Below are 26,503 nucleotides of genomic sequence, written 5' to 3' on the forward strand. Positions count from 1 at the left end.
AGATAATCATATAGATGTAAGGCTATAAGCTTGGATGAGGTATTGGAAAGCAGAATTGGAAGTGTAGGCAGCCATAGAAAAGGGGACGTGGACTCGGACAATACCTTCAGCTCCTGCCACCTAAGGGGGGCAGGGGGGGGTGCGACTTTGAGCGAGTGGTGGGGAGGACTGAAGGCCGGGGCTGATGGGATAGGTGGTTAAGGGCGTGGAGGGGGGGAGCGGGAGGCTGGGCGACTTCCGGTTGGGTGGCGGCCGGAGGGTGCGGCGGAGGGTGGTGGCATGGGGGGGGTTCGTCAGCTGGGTCAAAGTCAGGGGCAGAGGGAGAGGTTGGCGGTTTAAGAGCGGCAAGGAGCTGCTGCGGTTTGCAAGGGAGACAAAGGTTCGGTCTATCCTGTAGGAGAAAGAAGCCGTGGATATATGGGATCTCTACCTATTTCGCCCGCAATAATTGTAGAGATCCTGGAGAATGTTAGGATTGAGAGACCCATAAGTGGGCCATTTGCTTTGGTTGTCTAGGGGATATGTGGGCCAGTTTTGCTATTTGGGGTCTACCGTGGCCTTGGGGGCTTGAGGCGAGGTGCTTCGTGGGGTCTCTTGCCTGCCTAGAGAGGTAGACCCCGGAGGGGAAGACTTACCGAGACGAGGCCGATGTTGGGCGAACAGCTTGGCGAACAGGAGAATGAGCGAAGACCGGCTGGGGTCTGGACTGAGCCCGAAAGGGATCAGGGTCCCACTGAGGGGGGTGGGGAGTCCTGATCTGAGTCACGGCACCAATGAAAGGGGCCGGGTGGAGACCAAACTACACTGGTCGCGGTCAAGAGATCTTTATTGGAGGTATCGAGCAGCACCACGCAAGGAGAAGGAAGAGAAGAGAGAGAGGGCTGCTGGTGTGCTGGGTTTTATATCCCTTGGGCCTATGTGGATTGGGCTAGGGGTGGGCCCAAGGGAAGGTGGGAGATGCTTCTTTCTGATTGGCCCTCCTTTGGTGGGTTCAGACAGTGCCTGGTCAAGGAGGGGAGAAGAACCCGGAACCGGCCCCATCTTAAGGTACGGCACCATTTTAAGGTACCCCATGTTACCTAACAAACATTAATGGTACCATGAATAGTTAGTGAAAGATCTAGTAACAGGAATCTTGGGACAGTGACTTAAGTTCTCTGAGCCTCACTTTCTTTATCTGCAAAATAGGGTCAAAAATACCCCTGTTACATGCATTGTTGTGAGGATGAATGAAGTAATGTATGCAATCACTGAGCATATACCTGGTTCACAGTAAATAATCAGTAAATGCTAGCTGCTGTTGTGGCGACTGTTGGAATGCAATTACATTTTTAAAGATACATATTGGATTGAAATTGTTTGCATCATTGAATGGTTCAATACATGGAGCAGGTGTCTCACTAGAGGAAGAAGAAAGCCATGCAAACTCACCGGGTAGTACCGTGCTGGAAATCAGATTGCTTTTATTTGATAATCAATGATAGGGAGAGGGGGTGATAGAACAAATGGGTATTATCTTTTCTTCTTTCCTATAATTAATTAAAATGAAATTCTGGACCTGTACAATTTCAATATATATGGATGGATAGGATAATATTATTAATAATAGTTTTTCCAACTTAAGACCAGTGTTTTCAACTCACTGGTGCCCTAACGTTTCTGATTTTGCTGTCAATAGTGAAGAGGAGTTTTTAAATTGTATGGTTAAAGAGAGAATGACTTTTGCTGAAGCATCTGATTTTAAACAAAGTGATATTGAGCCTATTGATAAAATAAAGGTCAGCCCAAGAGTGTGTGGGAATAAGGTACATTTTGAAAGAAAAAAGAATGAGGCTTTAAAAAAAGTTGTTTTTTGTTACAGCTAAAGAAATCTCCAATCACCATTCACTTCAAATATACCACCTTGATTTTACTTTTTTTACTTTGCTTTAGGTAATTTTTATATGAATATTCTCAATAAATAATTTTCTTGTAAGCATTTATTATTTTGAGCATTACAGTTTGGACCCCAAAATGGAGTACTGTGAATTTTTTGAGAGATGCTAGAAGAACAGAAGAAACAGTAAACTTTTAAGGCAAGATATCTTTCTCCTCCCACTCTAGCAGCAAGGAGAAGAGGACATTTGCTCTTTAAGAGCCTTTTAAAAGTCACGTGGAAAGGCAAGCACTCCAAGGATTTTTTTTATTCCCTTTGGCTTTGGCCAAGAAAATGAAATTATTGAGAACAGCCAGCCTTTCATAAAATATTGCTGTTGGAGGGACTTTTTGGTGGGTTAAATATTATAAAATCATTGTTTTCTGGTCAATACAGAGCAGGGAGAAAATAAAAATAATTATTGGATAGGAGCATTTTGATGGGTTTTGCACAGACTTGCATCTTGTGTCAGAATGTGACATCAAAGGCTCAGTTTGATGGGGTCACTTTTCTAAGGTGACCAGATGATGTGTTAAGGCAAAAGCAAAGTATTTTCTCCCCCTCAGGTTTTTGGAAAAAGACCAAACACATAGTTCTCAAAACCACCTTCCTTTAACCCCAACCTTTGATAAAGTGCAGGTCAATTAGCTTGCCCTAATGACTTCTAAACTTTCCATGTTCAAGTCTCCTTCTGGCTGCTTTTCTGAATTCTCATTACTGAGCAAGTGTAGGAAGACCCAGGAATGCCAGAATCATCCAGTCACTGCATGGGTTCACTTCATCCGAATCTTCTTTTTTTCAGAATACTCTTTATTCCTGTCTTATTTCAAATCCCGGTGTCATCAGGGTGATGAAGGGCACTTCTTAGACACTCGACAACATGGTGGAGGTGAAGATCTGTTGTAAAATCTGAGGGATATCCTTGGTATCCATGGCAACGAAAGACCGACCAGCTGGTAAAGTTCTCTGAAGCCTGCCAGGATGGAAAGGGAAAGGAAGTTACCACTGTAAATGGGGCTCCCTTCCACCTCCTGCCCTGGCGAACCACAGTCTCCTAATGGTTTCTTAGGAAAGGAAGTTTTTACTTTCTAATACCTTGCCCTCTGCCTACCATTGAATTAGTTGTCATTAAACAATGAAAGGCTTGGAAGAGCAACAAGGAAAGACACAGCAAAAGCAGGGAACTGAAAGAAAGGTCTTTTCAGTGAGAAAGTCAGCGAATTTGAAAAGAAAAAATTTTCTTCCTTTCTTTACTGCCGTTTCTTGGTATTTCATATTCTTTTGGTATAGCAGAGCCATAGGGATTCATATGGAATCAGCTCACCTCCTGGGTCTAGCAAATATGTTGACCTCACACTGTATTTCTAAGTGCTTTTCCTTCCTTAGAAAACAGGCCTCCAAAAACGCTGCCCAGCCAAACCCTGAGTGATTCTTTCTCTCTCTCTTTGCCTCTCTCTCTTTTTTTTGGTCCACATCACACAATGTGAAATGCGATCTGGATTGTCCAATTACTGCTTCAATGACACTGAGGTTATACAGGCTTACGAAATTTTTTCCAACTCATTTTTAAGTAAATTTTTAAAAACTTATAATGGGTTTTGATTTGAATTATCCTTAAAAATAACATGTCATTGAAGTTACGATAATTTTTTAAATACTAATTTATCATTTGGAACAAAAGGCCATTTTGAAGGCAACAAAACTGTAAGACACAGTTCTCTTCAAAAGAACGCCTTCCTTCACTGTGCCAGTGAAGTCTGGCTTTGGGATGACATTTAATAAAATTCAACCGTCCTGTGTAGTATCGTATATTTGGCATGCCTGGTAAGCCAGCTAATTCTGCAACATATCTTTTGCCAGTGGATGTTGGACCATTTCCCTAGGAAACCACAAGGGTATTATTGTGCTTTCTTAAGTATTCAAGCAGGATCTGTTCACTAGAAAGACAAAATAGCCATTTCATCTCAACTAGTATTTGTTGAGCTTGTTGTCTGCCTAATACTGGGCTGATGCTGAGGAAAACCTGGGTGGAAAAGGCATAGTTTGTGTTTGAGGATGTGGAGGTTCTAAAAGATGCAAAGCGCTAACTTGTAAAAACTAAGAAGAATGCAAAGTCATGTCATAAAATGACTGTAACTACATGATATTAAGTCTGTTCTCAACCACACTCTGCAACCTTGCAGCAGGGCAAAGGGAATAGAAAGAGAAAAAGCTGCTAGCATTTTGGATATTAAAACATTTCCAGTCACAGAATATGACAAGTAAAAGGGGTGGAATAACAAAAAGGTAGGCCCTTTGTGCTTTAGGCAGGGATTTTTTTTTTTTAAGATTACTTTCACTGATGTTTTGTGTTTCTTACAGGTATTTTAAACACAGAAAAACCATGAGCTCTTTCTGTTTGTAATTCAAAAAGATAAAAGTGTGTTCAAGTTATGAAACTGTTTCCATATCTCTCCTTTCAGATCATACCCACTGGTATTTATTGTCTGATCATAAGATTCTCTATTGAATATTTAGTATATTCAGTGTAGTATCTAACTATATGTATATTATCTTATGTTGTCGCCAGGCGTTTCACCTGCCTTGTCTCTCCAGCAGTAAGAAGGGATACATGTGAGTGTGTCTATATATATACAGGCATGCATACATGTAGGCGATGTCTCTATGGGGATGTAATACATATGTGTGTATATATATGTCTACATATGTATAGACATTCATACATACACACACACACACACACACACACACTATCTCCTATGCTAGGAAAATAGTAGATGTTCATGATTTTTAATATGATTTGAACACAAAATGATTAGCCTGAGCTTAGGAGCTTGATATAAAGTGCCATATGTATAAAATACTATCCAATTTATTAGTGACAAATCAATTTGTTAATGATTTATTAGTGGCTTAAATATAAACTAAAAAATAATTAATTTAAAATTATTATTGTTCATCTAAACAAAAGCTAGAATTTATCCCCTCAACTAGATTATAAACCCCTTGAGGCTAGCAACTCTAGTTTCTGTTTTTCCTTCATCTGCCTCACTGTCCCTCATGGTGCTAAGCCTATAAAACAGCATGTGTTAGCTACTTAGTATCTCTGTATCTGCCCTTTTCTGTATGCTCAGATGACACTTACCTGGTTGCTTGATCACCTAAAGAGCCAATAAAAATGGCAAAAGCATTTACTTGAGGGTCTCTTGTGAGGATTTGAGCAAACCTAGCAGGATGTATTCCATATCGTGACAGATTTGCATCACTCAAGACGATGACAAAGTACTCATCAGCTTCTTCTTTGACAATTTCCTTGATGGCATGTTCTGTCCCTTCTAACGTGTGGTCCCCACTCATGCAGAACTGAGAGTGGGCATGCATTGTCTGGAGGTAAGAGAAGTTGCACAAAAGCCATGTGTGAGAAACTTTTTTTTTTAACAAATATGATTATTTTTCTTTTTTTTTTATTATTATACTTTAGGGTTTTAGGGTACATGTGCACAATGTGCAGCTTTGTTACATATGTATCCATGTGCCATGTTGACTTCCTGCACCCATTAACTCGTCATTTAGCATTAGGTATATCTCCTAATGCTGTCCCTCCCCCCTCCCCCCATCCCACAACAGTCCCTGGAGTGTGATGTTCCCCTTCCTGTGTCCATGAGTTCTCACTGTTCAATTCCCACCTATGAGTGAGAACATGCGGTGTTTGGTTTTTTGTCCTTGTGATAGTTTACTGAGAATGGTGTTTTCCAGTTTCATCCATGTCCCTACAAAGGACATGAACTCATCATTTTTTATGGCTGCATAGTATTCCATGGTGTATATGTGCCACATTTTCTTAATCCAGTCTATCGTTGTTGGACATTTGGGTTGGTTCCAAGTCTTTGCTATTGTGAATAGTGCTGCAATAAACATACGTGTGCATGTGTCTTTATAGCAGCATGATTTATAGTCCTTTGGGTATATACCCAGTAATGGGATGGCTGGGTCAAATGGTATTTCTAGTTCTAGATCCCTGAGGAATCGCCACACTGATTTCCACAATGGCTGAACTAGTTTACAGTCCCACCAACAGTGTAAAAGTGTTCCTATTTCTCCACATCCTCTCCAGCACCTGTTGTTTCCTGACTTTTTAATGATGGCCATTCTAACTGGTGTGAGATGGTATATCATTGTGGTTGATTTGCATTTCTCTGATGGCCTGTGATGATGAGCATTTTTTCATGTGTTTTTTGGCTGCATAAATGTCTTCTTTTGAGAAGTGCCTGTTCATGTCCTTTGCCCACTTTTTGATGGGGTTGTTTTTTTCTTGTAAATTTGTTTGAGTTCATTGTAGATTCTGGATATTAGCCCTTTGTCAGATGAGTAGGTTGCAAAAATTTTCTCCCATTCTGTAGGTTGCCTGTTCACTCTGATGGTAGTTTCTTTTGCTGTGCAGAAGCTCTTTAGTTTAATTAGATCCCATTTGTCAATTTTGGCTTTTGTTGCCATTGGTTTTTGGTGTTTTAGACATGAAGTCCATGCCCATGCCTATGTCGTGAATGATACTGCCTAGGTTTTCTTCTAGGGTTTTTATGGTTTTAGGTCTCACATGTAAGTCTTTAATCCATCCTGAATTAATATTTGTATAAGGTGTAAGGAAGGGATCCAGTTTCAGCTTTCTACATATGGCTAGCCAGTTTTCCCAGCATCATTTATTAAATAGGGAATCCTTTCCCCATTGCTTGTTTTTGTCAGGTTTGTCAAAGATCAGATAGTTGTAGATACGCGGCATTATTTCTGAGGGCTCTGTTCTGTTCCATTGATCTATGTCTCTGTTGTGGTACCAGTAACCATCCTGTTTTGGTTACTGTAGCCTTGTAGTATAGTTTGAAGTTAGGTAGCGTGATGCCTCCAGCTTTGTTCTTTTGGCTTAGGATTGATTTGGCAATGCAGGCTCTTTTTTGGTTCCATATGAACTTTAAAGTAGTTTTTTCCAATTCTGTGAAGAAAGTCATTGGTAGCTTGATGGGGATGGCATTGAATCTATAAATTACCTTGGGCAGTATGGCCATTTTCACGATATTGATTCCTCCAACCCATGAGCATGGAATGTTCTTCCATTTGTTTGTATCCTCTTTTATTTCATTCAGCAGTGGTTTGTAGTTCTCCTTGAAGAGGTCCTTCACATCCCTTGTAAGTTGGATTGCTAGGTATTTTATTCTCTTTGAAGCAATTGTGAATAGGAGTTCACGCATGATTTGGCTCTCTGTTTGTCTGTGATTGGTGTACAAGAATGCTTGTGATTTTTGTACATTGATTTTGTATCCTGAGACTTTGCTGAAGTTGCTAATCAGCTTAAGGAGATTTTGGGCTGAGACAATGGGGTTTTCTAGATATACAATCATGTCATCTGCAAACAGGGACAATTTGACTTCCTCTTTTCCTAATTGAATACCCTTTATTTCCTTCTCCTGCCTGATTGCCCTGGCCAGAACTTCCAGCACTATGTTGAATAGGAGTGATGAGAGAGGGCATCCCTGTCTTGTGCCAGTTTTCAAAGGGAATGCTTCCAGTTTTTGCCCATTCAGTATGATATTGGCTGTGGGTTTGTCATAGATAGCTCTTATTATTTTGAGATACGTCCCATCAATACCCAATTTATTGAGAGTTTTTAGCATGAAGGGTTGTTGAATTTTGTCAAAGGCCTTTTCTGCATCTATTGAGATAATCATGTGGTTTTTGTCTTTGGTTCTGTTTATATGCTGGATTACATTTATTGATTTGCATATGTTGAACCAGCCTTGCATCCCAGGGATGAAGCCCACTTGATTATGGTGTATAAGCTTTTTGATGTGCTGCTGGATTCGGTTTGCCAGTATTTTATTGAGGATTTTTGCATCAATGTTCATCAAGGATATTGGTCTGAAATTCTCTTTTTTGGTTGTGTCTCTGCCAGGCTTTGGTATCAGGACGATGCTGGCCTCATAAAATGTGTTAGGGAGGATTCCCTGTTTTTCTATCAATTGGAATAGTTTCAGAAGGAATGGTACCAGTTCCTCCTTGTACCTCTGGTAGAATTCGGCTGTGAATCCATCAGGTCCTGGACTCTTTTTGGTTGGTAAGCTATTGATTATTGCCACAATTTCAGAACCTGTTATTGGTCTATTCAGAGATGCAACTTCTTCCTGGTTTAGTCTTGGGAGGGTGTATTTGTTGAGGAATCTACCCATTTCTTCTAGATTTTCTAGTTTATTTATTTGCATAGAGGTGTTTGTAGTACTCTCTGATGGTAGATTGTATTTCTGTGGGATCGGTGGTGATATCCCCTTTTTCATTTTTTATTGCATCTGTTTGATTCTTCTCTCTTTTCTTCTTTATTAGTCTTGCTAGCGGTCTATCAGTTTTGTTGATCTTTTCAAAAAACCAGCTCCTGGATTCATTAATTTTTTGAAGGGTTTTTTGTGTCTCTATTTCCTTCAGTTCTGCTCTGATTTTAGTTATTTCTAGCCTTCTGCTAGCTTTTGAATGTGTTTGCTCTTGCTTTTCTAGTTCTTTTAATTGCGATGTTAGGGTGTCAATTTTGGATCTTTCCTGCTTTCTCTTGTGGGCATTTAGTGCTATAAATTTCCCTCTACACACTGCTTCGAATGTGTCCCAGAGATTCTGGTATGTTGTGTCTTTGTTCTCATTGGTTTCAAAGAACATCTTTATTTCTGCCTTCATTTCATTATGTACCCATTAGTCATTCAGGAGCAGGTTGTTCAGTTTCCATGTAGTTGAGAGGTTTTGAGTGAGTTTCTTAATCCTGAGTTCTAGTTTGATTGCACTGTGGTCTGAGAGACAGTTTGTTATAATTTCTGTTCTTTTACATTTGCTGAGGAGAGCTTTACTTCCAACTATGTGGTCAATTTTGGAATAGGTGTGGTGTGGTGCTGAAAAAAAATGTATATTCTGTTGATTTGGGGTGGAGAGTTCTGTAGATGTCTATTAGGTCCACTTTGTGCAGAGCTGAGTTCAATTCCTGGATATCCTTGTTAACTTTCTGTCTCGTTGATCTGTCTAATGTTGACAGTGGGGTGTTAAAATCTCCCATTATTATTGTGTGGGAGTTTAAGTCCCTTTGTAGGTCACTCAGGACTTCCTTTATGAATCTGGGTGCTCCTGTGTTAGGTGCATATATATTTAGGATAGTTAGCTCTTCTTGTTGAATTGATCCCTTTACCATTATGTAATGGCCTTCTTTGTCTCTTTTGATCTTTGTTGGTTTAATGTCTATTTTATCAGAGACTAGGATTGCAACCCCTGCCTTTTTTTGTTTTCCATTTGCTTGATAGATCTTCCTCCATCCCTTTATTTTGAGTCTATGTGTGTCTCTGCACGTGAGATGGGTTTCCTGAATACAGCACACTGATGGGTCCTGACTCCTTATCCAGTTTGCCAGTCTGTGTCTTTTAATTGGACCATTTAGCCCATTTACATTTAACGTTAATATTGTTATGTGTGAATCTGATCCTGTCATTATGATGTTAGTTGGTTATTTTGCTCGTTAGTTGATGCAGTTTCTTCCTAGCCTCAATGGTCTTTACAATTTGGCATGTTTTTGCAGTGGCTGGTACCTGTTGTTCCTTTCCATGTTTAGTGCTTCCTTCAGGAGCTCTTTTAGGGCAGGCCTAGTGGTGACAAAATCACTCAGCATTTGCTTGTCTGTAAAGTATTTTATTTCTCCTTCACTTATGAAGCTTAGTTTGGCTGGATATGAAATTCTGGGTTGAAAATTCTTTTCTTTAAGAATGTTGAATATCGGCCCCCACTCCCTTCTGGCTTGTAGAGTTTCTGCTGAGAGATCAGCTGTTAGTCTGATGGGCTTCCCTTTGTGGGTAGCCTGACCTTTCTCTCTGGCTGCCCTTAACATTTTTTCCTTCATTTCAACTTTGGTGAATCTGACAATTATGTGTCTTGGAGTTGCTCTTCTCAAGGAGTATCTTTGTGGCATTCTCTATATTTCCTGAATCTGAATGTTGGCCTGCCTTGCTAGATTGGGGAAGTTCTCCTGGATAATGTCTTGCAGAGTGTTTTCCAATTTGGTTCCATTCTCCCCGTCATTTTCAGGTACACCAATCAGACATAGATTTGGTCTTTTCACATAGTCCCATATTTCTTGGAGGCTTTGTTCATTTCTTTTTATTCTTTTTTCTCTAAACTTCCCTTCTCTCTTCATTTCATTCATTTCATCTTCCATCAGCGATACCCTTTCTTCCAGTTGATCGCATCTGCTACTGAGGCTTCTGCAGTCTTCGCGTAGTTCTCGAAACTTGGCTTTCAGCTCCATCAGCTCCTTTAAGCCCTTCTCTCCATTGGTTATTCTAGTTATCCATTCTTCTAATTTTTTTTCAAAGTTTTTAACTTCTTTGCCATTGTTTTGAATTTCCTCCCGTAGCTCAGAGTAGTTTGATCGTCTGAAGCCTTCTTCTCTCAACTTGTCAAAGTCATCCTCCATCCAGCTTTGTTCCATTGCTGGTGAGGAACTGCGTTCCTTTGGAGGAGGAGAGGTGCTCTGCTTTTTAGAGTTTCCAGTTTTTCTGCTCTGTTTTTTGCCCATCTTTGTGGTTTTATCTACTTTTGGTCTTTGATGATGGTGATGTACAGATGGGTTTTTGGTGTGGATGTCCTTTCTATTTGTTAGTTTTCCTTCGACCAGACAGGACCCTCAGCTGCAGGTCTGTTGGAGTTTACTAGAGGTCCACTCCAGAGCCTGTTTGGCTGGGTGTCAGCAGCGGTGGCTGCAGAACAGCGGATTTTCGTGAGACCACAAATTCAGCTGTCTGATAGTTCCTCTGGAAGTTTTGTCTCAGAGGAGTACCTGGCCGAGTGAGGTGTCAGTCTGTCCCTACTGGGGGGGTGCCTCCGAATTAGGCTGCTCAGGGGTGAGGGACCCACTTTAGGAGGCAGTCTGTCCGTTCTCAGATCTCCAGCTGCATGCTGGGAGAACCACTACTCTCTTCAAAGCTGTCAGTCAGACAGGGACATTTAAGTCTGTGGAGGTTCCTGCTGACTTTTTGTTTGTCTGTGTCCTGCCCCAAGAGGTGGAGCCTACAGAGGCAGGGAGGCCTCCTTGAGCTGTGGTGGGCTCCACCCAGTTCGAGCTTCCTGGCTGCTTTGTTTACCTAAGCAAGCCTGGGCAATGGCGGGCGCCCCTCCCCCAGCCTCGCTGCCGCCTTGCAGCTTGATCTCAGACTGCTGTGCTAGCAATCAGCGAGACTCCGTGGGCATAGGACCCTCCGAGCCAGGTGCGGGACACAATCTCCTAGTGTGCCGTTTTCCAGGCCCGTTGGAAAAGCGCAGTATTAGGGTGGAACTGACCCGATATTCCAGGTGCCGTCTGTTTCCCCTTTCTTTGACTAGGAAAGGGAACTCCCTGACCCCTTGCGTTTCCCGAGTGAGGTAATGCCTGACGCACAGTGCACTTCACCGACTGTCCTGCACCCACTGTTTGGCGCTCCCTAGTGAGATGAAACCAGCACCTCAAACAGAAATGCAGAAATCACTGGTCTTCTGTGTCGCTCAGGCTGGGAGCTGTAGACCGGAGCTGTTCCTATTCGGCCCATATGATTATTTTTCTATTGACCATGAGCATGCATACATACCAATTATTACCCATGAGTAGTATGTTCTAAGTTAGTTCTATTTAATTTGCATATTTGAGTGACAACAGTATACAGTGATATTTGTATCTGGCATAGAATTTCATTAGATATAGGAATCATTCCAAAACTATTACAGTGGGCACTTAGTTTTAAGTGGAAGTGCAAGCTTCCACTTAAAGTGAGAAAATATAAGAAAATATAAAACTTGGTATCACATTGGAGGATGCAGATGACACAGGAGGAAAATAAGGAATAAGTTGAGTTTCCAATAAAGAAAGTTATAATACTAAAAACATTGTACTCACATCAATAACGATGGAGGAAATTGACTTAAAATTCTGATGTGCATTTTTCTGTTGCAGGCTTAAGTGTGTGAAATCAATTATACATAAAATTGGGGACACAGAGCACTCTAAAAGCGGTCATTCTGCTCACCAATGATATGATTTTATATCCAGAAAACCCTAAAATCTGATAAATGAATTCAGTAAAGTCTCAGGTTACAAAATCAATATACACAAATCAGTAACACTGCTATATGCCAACAGTGACCAAGCTGAGAATCAAATCAAGAACTCAATCTCTTTTACAATAGCTGCACACACACAAAACCCTAGGAATATACTTAACCAATGAGGTAAAAGAGCTCTACAAGGAATACTACAAAACACTGATGAAAGAAATCACAGATGACACAAACAAATGGAAACACATCCAATGCTCATAGATGAGGAGAATCAATATTGTGAAAATGACCATACTGCTCAAAGCAATCAACAGGTTCAATGTAATTCCCAACAAAATATCATCATTCTTTTTCAAAGAACTAGAAAAAACAATCCTAAAATTCACATGGAACCAAAAAAGAGCCCAGATAGTCAAAGCAATACTAAGCAAAAGCAACAAATCTGAAGGCATCACATTACAGGGCTTTAAATTATACTAAGGCTATAGTTACCAAAACAGCACGGTACTGGTATAAAAATAGGCACGTAGACCAATGAGACAGAATAGAGAACCCAGAAATAAAGCCAAATATGTGGATGTGGTGAAAAGGGAACATTTATACTGCTGGTGGGAATGTAAATTAGTACAACCACTATGGAAGGTCCTTAAAGAACTAAAGTAGGTCTACCATTCAATCCAGTAATCCCATTAACAGGTATCTACCCAAAGGAAAAGAAGTCATTATATCAATATAAAAAAGACACATGCACACATGTTTATAGAAGCACAATTAGCAATTGCAATGATATGGAACCAACCTAAGTGTCCGTCAACCAATGAGTGATAAAGAAAATGTGGTATATATACACCATGGAATACTACTCAGCCATAAAACTGAATAAAATAATGGCATTTGCAGCAACTTGGATGGAGCTGGAGGCCATTATTCTAAGGGAAGTAACTCAGGAATGGAAAACCAAATACTGTATGTTCTCACTTACAGGTGGGAGGTAAGCTATGAGGACACAAAGACATAAGAGTGATATAATGGACTTTGGGGACTAAGGTGGGGGAGGTTCTCAGGGGAGTGAGGGATAAAAGACTACATATTGGGTACAGTGTACACTGCTCGGGTGATGGGTACACTATCTCAAAATTCACCACTAAAGAACTCATCCATATAACTAAAAACCACCCATACTCCAAAAACTATTGGAATAAAATTTTAAAAGGGGTCATTCTTTTCCTTCTACTGCACATGTAGGGGCTGAGAAGAGCCGTATAGGACATACAAGGGGGCCCAGATTGTAGAATCCCAATCTAAATCCAAGTGTCCTAAAAATATGTAGGGGACAAATTTTAAATTTTACATGGTGGAGAAAACGATTTTAGGCATGATGGGTGTTTTCTCAGTTCAATACTTGAATGTCTGTGATACAGTTTTTTTCTTTCCTGTGTATCTGCTGCTTCTTCAATGAATCTTTTTAGTCTTTACCTAATCTGATAGAAGCTTTCATAATACAGAGGTAACAAGATATATTTACCTTCAGAATTTCTAGTCTTTGCTTATTGTCCTTGGGGATTTTGTTAATTGGAACCAGGCCAATGTTGTAGCCATCTCCGGAGTGTCCAACGATGTCATACTACATGCAAGAGAACCAGAAAGTTATAAACTTTTCTCCACAAAAGAACAGTCATTAGCTCTTTAATGTTCAACTCTTTGGACCATTATTGTCCAAAGTTGCTCAACATATGGCCATAAAGAAATGCAGTGAGACAGATGTGTGTTTAATTCTCTAATCTCACTATGTACATGAGAAACTCCTGTCTACTGAGAAAGGCTAGAGCTGGGAGTCAAGTGCAACCCTTTCACAGAGTCTGGAAAAAAAAGTCTGGGGTCTGAGGTAAACTATAATTGGGGTGAGGTAGTTCCCTCCAATTTTGAGTTGCACATACTCTAGGTGTTGTAGAGCCATTGTTCTACAAATAACATTGCAGTTATTTCTTTTCATGTATGTTCCTTTTAAAATGGTGAGTTATTTGAAGGTGAGGCCACAGCTTATTTCTCTTTGAATTTCTAGAATCTAAGAGAGTGCCTAGCATGTTTATTGCACAAATGCTGTAAGAGAGTTTGCAATCAAGTTGGGGCAATAAGCAGCTTTCCCCTTGCAAATAAGCTGTTTGAAGCTGGAATGCATTTTTCCCCCTCAGCAATCATGGGATAAATGGTGGTTAGCCCATGCTAGCTGACAAACAACAATCCATAACATAACTGAAACTGCTGTGTTTTAAATGGAAAGAAACAGAAAAAATTTGGTTGAAATTGTTATTATGCAAAAATAGGAAGTGAGAAGAAGGGTTTCCTGGGGAAGATGAGTCCCATTATAGATATGTTGAACTTGTGTCCTGGGGGAGAGATGTGGCTAGGGGTGAAGACCTAACAGTTATCCCCAGGAGGGAATAAGTGGAGGCCTATATATGATGTCTAAATATGTAAAAGCTATACATCAGGCTACCAACTGTTACATAAAACATGTTCTGTCCTCCCACTTTGATAAAATATACGTTATAATAACCTGGAAAGCCAGGGCCAAATTTCAAATACTTGGGTTCCTGGAAGTTCTGTTCTAGAACATGGTCACATGGGCAGTAATGGCCCCTGGCCCACATAGCCCATGCCCTTCTCTTTTCATAGCTGACTCTGTCCCACCCCATGAGGTACCTCAAATGCATGTGTGTGGACACCCAGTGCTGACATCCATACTCCATCACTCCATCATAAACAACAGTTACCCCCTGCCCACCTCTCAGACCTTGGGGTGCTCACACAATTGGCCAGTCTGTCCTAGGAAGATGGACTTAGGAAAGAGGCCCACGCAGGACTTGGAAGCAGGCTTGGGGTCATTTGATGAGGATAGTTGGGGATCCCAGGTACCAGGAGCATGATCTAGAAACAGGCTTTAAAGGCCCTTTGGCCCCATAGACACCTCACCTCATGGGAAGGTCATGCTCAGAAGAGGGCCAGAGTGGAGCCATGAGTGGGGGTGAGATGGTGGGAGATTATTCTGTGCCTGGTTTAAATATAAAAGAATAGTGAAGGAAATTTATCAATGCATTAAAAAGGTAAATGATTTCTAATGATGTAACACATTCCATATAAGAAAAAAAAATTATTCTTAGTACAGTTTGCTATCAATAGAGTGAAAAGGTACCAAATAAAAACTGAAACTAAAAGCAGCTCAGCTCAGCTGTTAGAAATTGCTCAGGATAGGAAATTTCTGGCTTCAGCATAGGCTTGACTAAGGTCATCCATGGGTTCAGTGGTAGGATTGGCACAGATGTGGAGAGAGCTTGCATAATCCTTCCATGGAAGCACACTCCAGGGAGGCCCCGACTGATTTGACAATGGTCATGGCAGGAACTGTTTGTAGTCAAGAGTGGAAAGTTCTCCTGAGAAGGTGCCAGGCAGGTTGCTTTCATTATGGGCTGGTGAAGTAATCTGTTAAACAGGATCTTACACATGAGCGAATAAGATCAGTTCCCTGACATGGAACTAGGTTTCTTATATTGGGCTGAGGTAAAATGGCTATGAATGTGTTTGACTTTACCATCTCTTTTAACTGATGGCTAGAGTTCTTTCTAATTAGATGACAGTGAATGAGACTATAGAAATCTTTGATCATATGGTCTGTCACAGGGTCAATGTAACTGGTCAAAGGGCAGTCAACAAATACAGTTTTTAGCTGGTCTTTTATTAAAACAAGATACTGGCTGATTAAAACCTTCAGAAATATTTTAGCAACCATCCATCTGTCATTTGATTGTGTGACTGATATATCTATCAATCATTTAAATACATGCCCAGGAGAAAAAAAATATACTATACTTTTCTAGGCAAATGAGACAAAGAAAGGTGGGTTGTATACTTCTGTTTCTTCCTTCTTCCCTCTTCCCTTTCTTTCTTCTTTTTTTCCCTTCCTTTTTCTTTCTCATCTCTTCTTTATTTGTGGTAAGGAAAGTGCTACTTGCAGAAAGACCAGCCTTTGTCTGTGCCTGGTGAGTACTGCAAAGGCTTGAGAAGACACCTAAGCGACAGGATGGAGCTTATAAAATAGTTTGCAGGCCCTGGTTTCTCATCTTCCAGATGGGTTTGAGGATTATTCTGTGGCCCAAAAGTCGATAAAATGCTTGGGAGGAATCTAAAGTACATCCAAATGTGGACCATTCCCTGGCGTTACTGCAGATTATATTAAGCTTCCATTACCAGCAATACTCCTCCATCAAAATTATCTAGTATCTGCTATCCAAGGATTCCAACATGGTTTCCAAATGGTGATTTGCTAATCCTGGAAATTGTGTGGGCTAATGGAAAAGATGCATACTCTCATTCATTTCCATTTTCTAACTCCTAAATCTGCCATTCACCTGATCTTGTTTCTGCGATGATCATGAAATCCAACTTGATAGGGCCTTGAGCATGCTTCCATGGAGGAGCCACAGGAGTCAATAAACAAGATCCTCACTGTCATTATCAAACCGCCTAACATTTAGATCAGAATTTTTTGTGAGCTCAAAATTTTTATGATCATGATTTCTGCACTTTTCAGAGCATTCCTGAAAACTCTGTGCAGTCTCACGTTTAGCATTTAACATAAATATTAAGCCACAGTAGTAAAGAAAAGCCTGAACTGCAGAGGACCAATTTAAATACTTTTTTGCTTTAGAAATCTGTTTAAATGTCCCTTTGCTATATTTTCTTTTGGAAGTGTTGTTCATTTAGAGAAAAGTATAACAAACAAAAACAAATGCTGAAATTTTGGTCAAAGATGTGGTTTATCGTCAAATAAGAATGATGATTTACAATGTTTAGAATGTATAGGACAAAGTGCTATTAGCAATTTGATGAATAAGATTTATGTGTAAATTTCTATTAGGATGGACAACCATTTGCTGGCTTTAGGAGATGCTATGCTTTATTATGCAGCCACACTGTAAGTAGGTACAAGACAATCATCTAAGGCTATTTATTAAAACTACTAGATGTAAAATTCTCATGTCCTTCTAGAAATATAAATACACCATTCTCAGATTGTGCCACTAACTATGGGCTACACAGGATCACAAGATAAATATGTGATTTAAAAAGTCAAGAGAAATGCCAGTGGAACCCTAGTGTTAGTTATGTAATAACCTATAGCATTAGCTGGCTAACCTTTCTTCGTATCATGTAAGTCAACGTGAAAAGAATAATGTACTGAAAGGTCAAGGATTCTAGACTTGGCTCTGACGTTAACAAGCTTTTTGACTTAGAGAAAAATCACTTAACCTCTCTAAACCTTGTTTCTACGTTGTAAACAATGATGGCTTAGAAAGTCTCTAACACTGTATGCTTGTAAATCACTTAACCTCTCTGAAAACAGGGGGTAGTATCTGTTTTACCACCTCCCAGGGTCATTGAAAGAATAGGACAATACACTTACTTATTGACATTACAGTTTGTTACAGTTTACAAAGGGCTTCCATGTATCTCATCTCATTTTGATTTTCTCTACAAGCTTTGGGGTAAGTGTTATCCTTATGTCACAAATGCAGAAATTGATTCTTAGAGAGACTAACAGACTTTCGTAAGCGTGTTGGTTAAATCCCAGGTTTTCTGACACTAAATCCATTTTGGTTGTTTTTATTTTTTGGTTTTCTTTTGAGACAGGGTCTTGCTCACTGGCCAGACTGGAATGCACTGGTATGATCACAGCTCACTGCAGCCTCAACCTCCTGGGCTCATGGGCTCAGGTAATCCTCTCATTTCAGCCTCCTGAGTAGCTGGGACCACAGGCATACGCTGCCACAGCTGGCTAATTTTTGTATTTTTTTGTAGAGACAGGGCCTTGCTACATTGCACATGTGGTTTTGAACTCCTGGGCTCAAGCAATAAACCCGCCTTGGCCTCCCAAAGTGGAATTATAGGCATGAACCACTGTACCCGGCCCAGTGTTTTTACTACAGACAAATAACTACTTCCCCAGCTACGCTCCCCTCCCATCTCTACTTAAGTTTTTGAATGGTTGGGTTGGCCAATATTTCTACATCCACAATTGAATCAATTCTGAATTCTTGTTTGAATGGACTCAGAAAAGTATGTACGACCTCCTTTGGTCCAATCTCCATGTAGCAATAAGAATTTATTCACAGCCTAAACTGATAGGATGACTGGTCTCCATTTCTAAACCTGTGAAACATTCCTGAGCTACTGGAAAGAGGTTAATTACAGATACTGAATTAAGTTCTTGATAGAAGAAATTTCCCTGGCAGGTGCTGATTTGTGAGTCATATGTTTCCACTTCCTCCTGGGAGTTAACTCAGCCTTTCTGATCAAGGTATCTTTGAGAAAAGTTTGTCTATTATACTTCCCTTGGATGGTGAGGTGCCAAGGGTAGAAGACAGAGTACCTTACATAAATGACACACTTGCTCCTGAATTACAGTTTAAAAAAACCAACTTGAACAGAGATAAAATGGCTATAAGAAACAGGGATGAAACATCAGCTAAGAGCCCTGAAGTGGAAGTCAGAAGTGCTGGCTTTGCACTGTAACGGTGTGACCTTGGGCAAAGCATTGAACCTCTTTGAATCTCCGTTTTCTCTTCTGTAAAACAAAAAGGTTGGTGAAAATAATTTCCAAGGCCATTCCTACCCCCCCACCCAAATTCTATATAAACTTAATGGTATGTTTAAGAATTGTAATGAAAAAGCCTGTTTCTCTTAGTTTTAGGTAACACCTAATGCCTTGTTTTCTTCTGTCAAGGGAGGAGTGAGTCATCTAAATCTGAGGGTCAATGGCACCTTTTCCAGAAAGAAAGCTCTCACAGCCTGTGAGAAATAATAGTCCAGTACATAATCCCTAACACAATGGCTTTCTAATTCTTCCTTTCCTTTAAAAATTTGTTAGCAGTGGAACCCTTCCTTCAAATGAAATACTGCACAAAAGCCCAGCTTATGAAACATCATGCATTATCTATACATGTGAAATTGTTGTAGTTGAATTGGGGATGGAGGGGGATGGGGCAAAAAGTGCTGCCTACTCACTGCCTCCCTCCACCTCCAAACATCCTTCAAAGGTTCTTGTTACACTGTTAGAAAACCACTGCCCTAGAATATGGTTTATATGCCTTCAGAGAAACAACAAGTTTGAGTTTCTTTTTTTTCCAAGTGCAACTTCTGAATAATGAAATAAATCTCTTTTCTGGTTCCACTATTTGAGTGCTTAGTGGAGAAATAGTTACCTAACTTTGGTATTATTGAGTACTTTGAAAAAAAAAATTAAGCCATTAAGAGCCTTTGAAAAGGAGGTCTATTTCAAGATTACAGTGAAAACATTCCCAGGGGCTTGGAGAAAGCATAAGGAACAAATTGGAATGAAGATTAAGGAAAAAAAATGCTTCTTGATGAAAAGACAACGGTTCACACAAACAGTACTATTCTACTTTTCACTTTAATTTGAAGCACTACATGAACACTAAGAATGGCGCTGACTACAAGAGTAGAGGAGCTTATGCTGATTGTAAGCAAATGATGTTGCGCTAGTCTTCAGTGACCTATTGTGAATGCTATTCCTGGGAATAGCTGAATTCAGTTGGTGGAGCAATTATGAGAAACTTTAAACACTCCAAATGGCTTAGAGATGTGTCTTGCCACTGAATTACCTTTCCTTCTTAGTAATTCTTGCTCTAGGGTCCCTGTGGTTTAGCACAGGTCATGATAATGTGGAATAAAAAATAGAGGCTGACTCCAAATGAGCCTCCAGGACCTAGACTGTAATGACCCACGGCTCAAGAGCTGGGCTCAAGCCAAGCAAAACACAAGGCAGACGCCAAGAGAGACAGGGAGCGTCCAGCTCACAGAACAGGCCAGCAGCTTCTGAAGGTTTCAAAGCAAATACAGACTAGACACCTTTACAATGAGGGATAACTGCAGGAAGACAACTTTAAGAACTGTCTGCAACTGGGGCTGGGGAATCTCAGATCACACTGCTGAATTCCTAATGACCCCATGTGTGATGCCATTCTGGGCTATGGAATATACATTTTTCTCTAGGAGCTCCTCAAACTGTCTTCTGTTCATGCATAATTTTCTATTTTCTGAGTAAATTAAATCCTTTAGTTGGTTATTCCTATTCCCTTTATGCCTTTCACAAATGAGAAAATGAAAGTATTCAGTTGAATATGATCATATAACATAACGATACAGAAGATGGCCGAATAGGAACAGCTCCGGTCTACAGCTCCCAGCGTGAGTGACACAGAAGACCGGTGATTTCTGCATTTCCATTTGAGGTACCAGGTTCATCTCACTAGGGAGTGCCACACAGTGGGTGCAGGACAGTCGGTGAAGCGCACTGTGCGTAAGCCGAAGCACGGCGAGGCATTGCCTCACTCAGGAAGTGCAAGGGGTCAGGGAGTTCCCTTTCCTAGTCAAAGAAAGGGGTAACAGACGGCACTTGGAAAATCGGGTCACTCTCACCCTAAATACTGCGCTTTTCCAATGGGCTTGGAAAACAGCACACCAGGAGATTGTGTCCCGCACCTGGCTCGGAGGGTCCTATGCCCATGGAGTCTCGCTGATGCTAGCACAGCAGTCTGAGATCAAACTGCAAGGCGGCAGAGAGGCTGGGGGAGGGACGCCTGCCATTGCCCAGGCTTGCTTAGGTAAACAAAGCAGCCAGGAAGCTCAAACTGGGTGGAGCCCACCACAGCTCAAGGAGGCCTGCCTGCCTCTGTAGGCTCCACCTCTTGGGGCAGGGCACAGACAAACAAAAAGTCAGCAGGAACCTCTGCAGACTTAAATGTCCCTGTCCGACAGCTTTGAAGAGAGTAGTGGTTCTCCCAGCATGCAGCTGGAGATCTGAGAACAGGCAGACTGCCTCCTCAAGTGGGTCCCTGATCCCCGAGCAGGCTAACTGGGAGGCACCCCCCAGTAGGGACAGACTGACACCTCACTCGGCCAGGTACTCCCCTGAGACAAAAATTCCAGAGGAACTATCAGACAGCTGAATTTGTGGTCTCACGAAAATCTGCTGTTCTGCAGCCACGGCTGCTGACACCCAGCCAAACAGGATCTGGAGTGGACCTCTAGTAAACTCCAACAGACCTGCAGCTGAGGGTCCTGTCTGGTAGAAGGAAAACTAACAAACAGAAAGGACATCCACACCAAAAACCCATCTGTACATCACCATCATCAAAGACCAAAAGTAGATGAAGCCACAAAGATGGGGAAAAAACAGAGCAAAAAACTGGAAACTCTAAAAAGCAGAGCACCTCTCCTCCTCCAAAGGAACGCAGTTCCTCACCAGCAACGGAACAAAGCTGGATGGAGAATGACTTTGACAAGTTGAGAGAAGAAGGCTTCAGACGATCAAACTACTCTGAGCTATGGGAGGAAATTCAAAACAATGGCAAAGAAGTTAAAAACTTTTTGAAAAAAAATTAGAAGAATGGATAACTAGAATAACCAATGGAGAGAAGGGCTTAAAGGAGCTGATGGAGCTGAAAGCCAAGTTTCGAGAACTACGCGAAGATTACAGAAGTCTCGGTAGCTAATGCGATCAACTGGAAGAAAGGGTATCAGTGATGGAAGATGAAATGAATGAAATGAAGTGAGAAGGGAAGTTTAGAGAAAAAAGAGTAAAAAGAAACAAACAAAGCCTCCAAGAAATATGGGACTATGTGAAAAGATCAAACCTACGTCTGATTGGTGTACCTGAAAGTGACAGGGAGAATGGAACCAGGTTGGAAAACACTCTGCAAGATATTATCCAGGAGAACTTCCCCAATCTAGCAAGGCAGGCCAACATTCAGATTCAGGAAATACAGAGAATGCCACAAAGATACTCCTTGAGAAGAGCAACTCCAAGACATATAATTGTCAGATTCACCAAAGTTGAAATGAAGGAAAAAATGTTAAGGGCAGCCAGAGAGAAAGGTCAGGCTACCCACAAAGGGAAGCCCATCAGACTAACAGCTGATCTCTCAGCAGAAACTCTACAAGCCAGAAGGGAGTGGGGGCCAATATTCAACATTCTTAAAGAAAAGAATTTTCAACCCAGAATTTCATATCCAGCCAAACTAAGCTTCATAAGTGAAGGAGAAATAAAATACTTTACAGACAAGCAAATGCTGAGTGATTTTGTCACCACTAGGCCTGCCCTAAAAGAGCTCCTGAAGGAAGCACTAAACATGGAAAGGAACAACAGGTACCAGCCACTGCAAAAACATGCCAAATTGTAAAGACCATTGAGGCTAGGAAGAAACTGCATCAACTAACGAGCAAAATAACCAACTAACATCATAATGACAGGATCAGATTCACACATAACAATATTTATTAACTTTAAATGTAAATGGGCTAAATGGTCCAATTAAAAGACACAGACTGGCAAACTGGATAAGGAGGCAGGACCCATCAGTGTGCTGTATTCAGGAAACCCATCTCATGTGCAGAGACACACATAGACTTCAAATAAAGGGATGGAGGAAGATCTATCAAGCAAATGGAAAACAAAAAAAGGCAGGGGTTGCAATCCTAGTCTCTGATAAAATAATAGATATTAAACCAACAAAGATCAAAAGAGACAAAGAAGGCCATTACATAATGGTAAAGGGATCAATTCAACAAGAAGAGCTAACTGTCCTAAATATATATGCACCTAACACAGGAGCACCCAGATTCATAAAGCAAGTCCTGAGTGACCTACAAAGGGACTTAAACTCCCACACAATAATAATGGGAGATTTTAACACCCCACTGTCAACATTAGACAGATCAATGAGACAGAAAGCTAATGAGGATATCCAGGAATTGAACTCAGCTCTAAACAAAGTGGACCTAATAGACATCTACAGAACTCTCCACCCCAAATCAACAGAATATACATTTTTTTCAGCACCACACCACACCTATTCCAAAATTGACCACATAGTTGGAAGTAAAGCTCTCCTCAGCAAATGTAAAAGAACAGAAATTATAACAAACTGTCTCTCAGACCACAGTGCAATCAAACTAGAACTCAGGATTAAGAAACTCACTCAAAACCACTCAACTACATGGAAACTGAACAACCTGCTCCTGAATGACTACTGGGTACATAATGAAATGAAGGCAGAAATAAAGATGTTCTTTGAAACTAACGAGAACAAAGACACAACATACCAGAATCTCTGGGACACATTCCAAGCAGTGTGTAGAGGGAAATATATAGCACTAAATGCCCACAAGAGAAAGCAGGAAAGATCCAAAATTGACACCCTAACATCGCAATTAAAAGAACTAGAAAAGCAAGAGCAAACACATTCAAAAGCTAGCAGAAGGCTAGAAATAACTAAAATCAGAGCAGAACTGAAGGAAATAGAGACACAAAAAACCCTTCAAAAAATTAATGAATCCAGGAGCTGGTTTTTTGAAAAGATCAACAAAACTGATAGACCGCTAGCAAGACTAATAAAGAAGAAAAGAGAGAAGAATCAAACAGATGCAATAAAAAATGAAAAAGGGGATATCACCACCGATCCCACAGAAATACAATCTACCATCAGAGAATACTACAAACACCTCTATGCAAATAAATAAACTAGAAAATCTAGAAGAAATGGGTAGATTCCTCAACAAATACACCCTCCCAAGACTAAACCAGGAAGAAGTTGCATCTCTGAATAGACCAATAACAGGTTCTGAAATTGTGGCAATAATCAATAGCTTACCAACCAAAAGGAGTCCAGGACCTGATGGATTCACAGCCGAATTCTACCAGAGGTACAAGGAGGAACTGGTACCATTCCTTCTGAAACTATTCCAATTGATAGAAAAACAGGGAATCCTCCCTAACATATTTTATGAGGCCAGCATCATCCTGATACCAAAGCCTGGCAGAGACACAACCAAAAAAGAGAATTTCAGACCAATATCCTTGATGAACATTGATGCAAAAATCCTCAATAAAATACTGGCAAACCGAATCCAGCAGCACATCAAAAAGCTTATCCACCATAATCAAGTGGGCTTCATCCCTGGGATGCAAGGCTGGTTCAACATACGCAAATCAATAAATGTAATCCAGCATATAAACAGAACCAGAGACAAAAACCATATGATTATCTCAATAGATGCAGAAAAGGCCTTTGACAAAATTCAACAACCCTTCATGCTAAAAACTCTCAATAAATTAGGTATTGATGGGACGTATCTCAAAATAATAAGAGCTATATATGACAAACCCACAGCCAATATCATACTGAATGGGCAAAAACTGGAAGCATTCCCTTTGAAAACTGGCACAAGACAGGGATGCCCTCTCTCATCACTCCTATTCAACATAGTGCTGGAAGTTCTGGCCAGGGCAATCAGGCAGGAGAAGGAAATAAAGGGTATTCAATTAGGAAAAGAGGAAGTCAAATTGTCCCTGTTTGCAGATGACATGATTGTATATCTAGAAAACCCCATTGTCTCAGCCCAAAATCTCCTTAAGCTGATTAGCAACTTCAGCAAAGTCTCAGGATACAAAATCAATGTACAAAAATCACAAGCATTCTTGTACACCAATCACAGACAAACAGAGAGCCAAATCATGCGTGAACTCCTATTCACAATTGCTTCAAAGAGAATAAAATACCTAGCAATCCAACTTACAAGGGATGTGAAGGACCTCTTCAAGGAGAACTACAAACCACTGCTGAATGAAATAAAAGAGGATACAAACAAATGGAAGAACATTCCATGCTCATGGGTTGGAGGAATCAATATCGTGAAAATGGCCATACTGCCCAAGGTAATTTATAGATTCAATGCCATCCCCATCAAGCTACCAATGACTTTCTTCACAGAATTGGAAAAAACTACTTTAAAGTTCATATGGAACCAAAAAAGAGCCTGCATTGCCAAATCAATCCTAAGCCAAAAGAACAAAGCTGGAGGCATCACGCTACCTAACTTCAAACTATACTACAAGGCTACAGTAACCAAAACAGGATGGTTACTGGTACCACAACAGAGACATAGATCAATGGAACAGAACAGAGCCCTCAGAAATAATGCCGCGTATCTACAACTATCTGATCTTTGACAAACCTGACAAAAACAAGCAATGGGGAAAGGATTCCCTATTTAATAAATGATGCTGGGAAAACTGGCTAGCCATATGTAGAAAGCTGAAACTGGATCCCTTCCTTACACCTTATACAAATATTAATTCAGGATGGATTAAAGACTTACATGTGAGACCTAAAACCATAAAAACCCTAGAAGAAAACCTAGGCAGTATCATTCACGACATAGGCATGGGCATGGACTTCATGTCTAAAACACCAAAAACCAATGGCAACAAAAGCCAAAATTGACAAATGGGATCTAATTAAACTAAAGAGCTTCTGCACAGCAAAAGAAACTACCATCAGAGTGAACAGGCAACCTACAGAATGGGCGAAAATTTTTGCAACCTACTCATCTGACAAAGGGCTAATATCCAGAATCTACAATGAACTCAAACAAATTTACAAGAAAAAAACAACCCCATCAAAAAGTGGGCAAAGGACATGAACAGGCACTTCTCAAAAGAAGACATTTATGCAGCCAAAAAACACATGAAAAAATGCTCATCATCACAGGCCATCAGAGAAATGCAAATCAACCACAATGATATACCATCTCACACCAGTTAGAATGGCCATCATTAAAAAGTCAGGAAACAACAGGTGCTGGAGAGGATGTGGAGAAATAGGAACACTTTTACACTGTTGGTGGGACTGTAAACTAGTTCAGCCATTGTGGAAATCAGTGTGGCGATTCCTCAGGGATCTAGAACTAGAAATACCATTTGACCCAGCCATCCCATTACTGGGTATATACCCAAAGGACTATAAATCATGCTGCTATAAAGACACATGCACACGTATGTTTATTGCGGCACTATTCACAATAGCAAAGACTTGGAACCAACCCAAATGTCCAACAACGATAGACTGGATTAAGAAAATGTGGCACATATACACCATGGAATACTATGCAGTCATAAAAAATGAAGAGTTCATGTCCTTTGTAGGGACATGGATGAAACTGGAAAACATCATTCTCAGTAAACTATCGCAAGGACAAAAAACCAAACACCGCATGTTCTCACTCATAGGTGGGAATTGAACAGTGAGAACTCATGGACACAGGAAGGGGAACATCACACTCCAGGGACTGTTGTGGGATGGGGGGAGGGGGGAGGGACAGCATTAGGAGATATACCTAATGCTAAATGACGAGTTAATGGGTGCAGGAAATCAACATGGCACATGGATACATATGTAACAAACCTGCACATTGTGCACATGTACCCTAAAACCTAAAGTATAATAACATAATGATACAGAACAGAATGCATGGTACACAGCCACTGAATGTATGTGCATCAAATATCTCTGAGAAGAGACTGATAATTCCACTAATAGTGGTTGTACTGGAGAGAGGAGCTGGGAGCTGAGAGGG

The 26,503-nt window shown here is 40.7% G+C and overlaps 1 protein-coding gene across 1 annotated transcript in view; it reads right to left on the reverse strand.

The window, feature by feature from the left end:
* Positions 1-1,436: 1,436 nt before the first annotated feature.
* VWA8 (von Willebrand factor A domain containing 8) overlaps positions 1,437-26,503 on the reverse strand; it is a 427,846-nt gene continuing 402,779 nt past the window's right edge. Inside the window, exons 43-45 of the mRNA XM_032150771.2 lie at positions 13,536-13,634; positions 5,061-5,299; positions 1,437-2,888 (exon numbers count right to left, since the gene is read on the reverse strand). Of these exons, the coding sequence (XP_032006662.1) occupies positions 2,780-2,888; positions 5,061-5,299; positions 13,536-13,634 (447 nt within the window). The 3' untranslated portion in view covers positions 1,437-2,779. The remainder of the gene's footprint in view (positions 2,889-5,060; positions 5,300-13,535; positions 13,635-26,503) is intronic.

This window comes from Hylobates moloch, unplaced genomic scaffold (assembly GCF_009828535.3).
Source record: "Hylobates moloch isolate HMO894 unplaced genomic scaffold, HMol_V3 SCAFFOLD_4, whole genome shotgun sequence".
In the NCBI taxonomy this organism is placed as follows: Eukaryota; Metazoa; Chordata; class Mammalia; order Primates; family Hylobatidae; genus Hylobates; species Hylobates moloch.